The sequence below is a fragment of the Grammomys surdaster genome, unplaced genomic scaffold, assembly GCF_004785775.1.
Source record: "Grammomys surdaster isolate TR1022 unplaced genomic scaffold, NIH_TR_1.0 125982, whole genome shotgun sequence".
Classification (NCBI taxonomy): Eukaryota; Metazoa; Chordata; class Mammalia; order Rodentia; family Muridae; genus Grammomys; species Grammomys surdaster.
In genome coordinates, this window is record NW_021620798.1 from 1,716,923 (window position 1) to 1,719,485 (window position 2,563).

Here is a 2,563-nt window from a genome sequence, read left to right on the forward strand (position 1 = left end):
CTCTTGCCTGAATCATCTCTAGTGCTTTTGTTTTTTAATCTATCCAGTACACTAGAGTTATTAAATTTCTTAAATCTTCCAATATTTTGATCACTACTTAAAGTTAAGCCTTGTAATTCACAGTCTAGAGTTAAAAATTTTAGATCTTCTATAGTCCCAATCATTCAGTATTTTCTACTTGCAGGGTTTCTAGAGTCCTTTATTTCATGGCACTAAACTGTAGCTTTTCCACTCTCTTGTAATGTATTTTTCAGTTATATCTATAAATGTCTTCTAAATCTTGATTTTCACAGTGCCTTTTAAAATCAAAGATATTATTTGACTATTTCGTATATGTATATATAATCTGTTATGATTATTCTAATACTTATCCTTTCAAATCTCCTCCTTTTCCTTGTCAACATCCATCCTCACTATAAGTCTTTTCCCTACATTCATTACTTTTTATTTTGTGACCCACTAAGTTTAACCAGGGCCATTCATGTGTCTATGGGTATAGAACTATGCTTTGGAGTATGAGAGGCTCACAAGAGTCCCATCCATAGACAGTAATTCTCCTTCTATTATCAACCAGTAGCCAATAATTGCTCCAGGAACGGGAACCCATCAGTCCTTTCCTCATCTGTGATTGACAAGCCCAGTCTATAACAGGCTCAGTAAGGTAGCTGCATTTATTGTGAGTTCATAATATAGCATTTTATTGGTCTTTCCTTTATCACCCAGATTTTACATTCAACTCCTGTAATGTCTTTCTATTATCAGTTCTTCCCTGAACCAAGTCATTCAACATCCTCAAGAACTCTCTTTTCCCACAGCCAAATATTCCATTACTCTCAACATATGAATAACTAGATCTTTTATCATCTATATCTCTTAATATCTAGGGTTGCCAGTATCATTAATGTATAATTCTTATAAATTATTTGGTTGACAGGTATATGGCAATATTGAAGCTTTTTATTGTTTCTCAATAGGTGGTTTTTTGAAATTTTAATTTATAAATATGTCCAAGTATTTTGTTGTCCATAGATAACATTGTTTAGGGGTTTGAAAATATAACATTTTCAATACTGACTATCAAAAAGTTCTAGTATATGGTTTTTAGTATCAAGTATTCCAACATTCAGGGCCTCCAAAGTATTTGTTGTCCAGAGTAACCAATGTTTTCAAAATCCAAGCCTTCCAGTGTCTCCAAAAATCCTGTGCTTATAATGTTTCCAATATCTAGGGTTTCCAGTGGTGCCAGTATCAAGGTCTTCCAACATCTCCAGGTCTTCCAACATCTCCAGGTCTTCCAGCAACTGCAAGTCTTCCAACATTGTCAAGGTCTTCCAGACAATCCTGATCTTCCAGAAAATATGTCTTCCAGCTGATGCATGTCTTCCAAGAACCTCCAAGTCTTCCAGAAAATGCAGTCTTCCATGGTATCTAGATCTTCCATGGTATCTAGATCTTCCAGGAAAATCTGTGTCTTCCAAGAAAATCTTTGTCTTCCAAAGGATCCATGTCTTCCAGAAAAAATCCATGTCTTCCAGAAAAATCCATGTCTTCCAGAAGAATCCATGTCTTCCTGAAAAATCCATGTCTTCCATTATAATCTACGTCTTCCAGAAAAATTTGTGTCTTCCACAAAATCCAGGTCTTCCAGAAAATCAGTGTCTTCCAGAAAAATATCCAGGTCTTCCAAACAGTCCATGTCTTCCAGAAAAATCCACGTCTTCCAGCTCATCAGTGTCTTCCATCAGGTCAAGTCTTCCAGAAACCTATGTCTTCCACTAAATCCAGGTCTCCCAATAGATCCATGTCTTCCTGCAAATTTGTCTTCCAAACACCTCCAGGTCTTCCAGCCAATATATGTCTTCCTGAAGATATATGTCTTCCTGAAGATTAATGTCTTCCTGAAGATTGACATCTTCCAGAAAATTCATGTCTTCCAGAATTGGCCCATGTCTTCCACATATCATTGGCTTCCAAACAATCCTGGTCTTCCGGAAAATTCATATCTTCCTAATATCTATGTCTTCCAGTGATCTCCTGGTCTTCCATCCTATCCAAATATTCCAGAAAAATCTCTGTCTTCCATCAAATCCATGTCTTCCAGGAAATCCATGTCTTCCCCCAAATCCACGTCTTCATGAAAATCCAAGTCTTCCCAAAAATCTTTGTCTTCCCCAAAATCCAAGTCTTCCTGAAAATCCAAGTCTTCCTGAAAATCCAAGTCTTCCCAAAAATCCATGTCTTCCCGAAAATCCAGGTCTTCCCAAAAATCCAGGTCTTCCTGAAAATCTAAATCTTCCTGAAAATCCGTGTCTTCCCAAAGATCCACGTCTTCCCAAAAATCTATGTCTTCCCAAAGATCCACGTCTTCCCAAAAATCCATGTCTTCTCAAAAATCCAAGTCTTCCCAAAAATCCATGTCTTCCTGAAAATCCAAGTCTTCCCAGAAATCCAAGTCTTCCTGAAAATCGAAGTCTTCCCAGAAATCCAAGTCTTCCTGAAAATCCAAGTCTTCTGGAAAATCCAAGTCTTCCCAAAAATCAAAGTCTTCCTGAAAATCCAAGTC

At 37.0% G+C, this 2,563-nt stretch overlaps 1 protein-coding gene across 1 annotated transcript in view; it reads right to left on the bottom strand.

The window, feature by feature from the left end:
* Nucleotides 1-1,997: 1,997 nt before the first annotated feature.
* Nucleotides 1,998-2,563, bottom strand: part of Cdr1 (cerebellar degeneration related protein 1) — a 1,813-nt gene continuing 1,247 nt past the window's right edge. The window contains 2 exon segments of the mRNA XM_028754136.1: nucleotides 1,998-2,128; nucleotides 2,161-2,563. The exon segment at nucleotides 2,161-2,563 is cut by the window's right edge and continues 487 nt beyond it. Of these exon segments, the coding sequence (XP_028609969.1) occupies nucleotides 1,998-2,128; nucleotides 2,161-2,563 (534 nt within the window).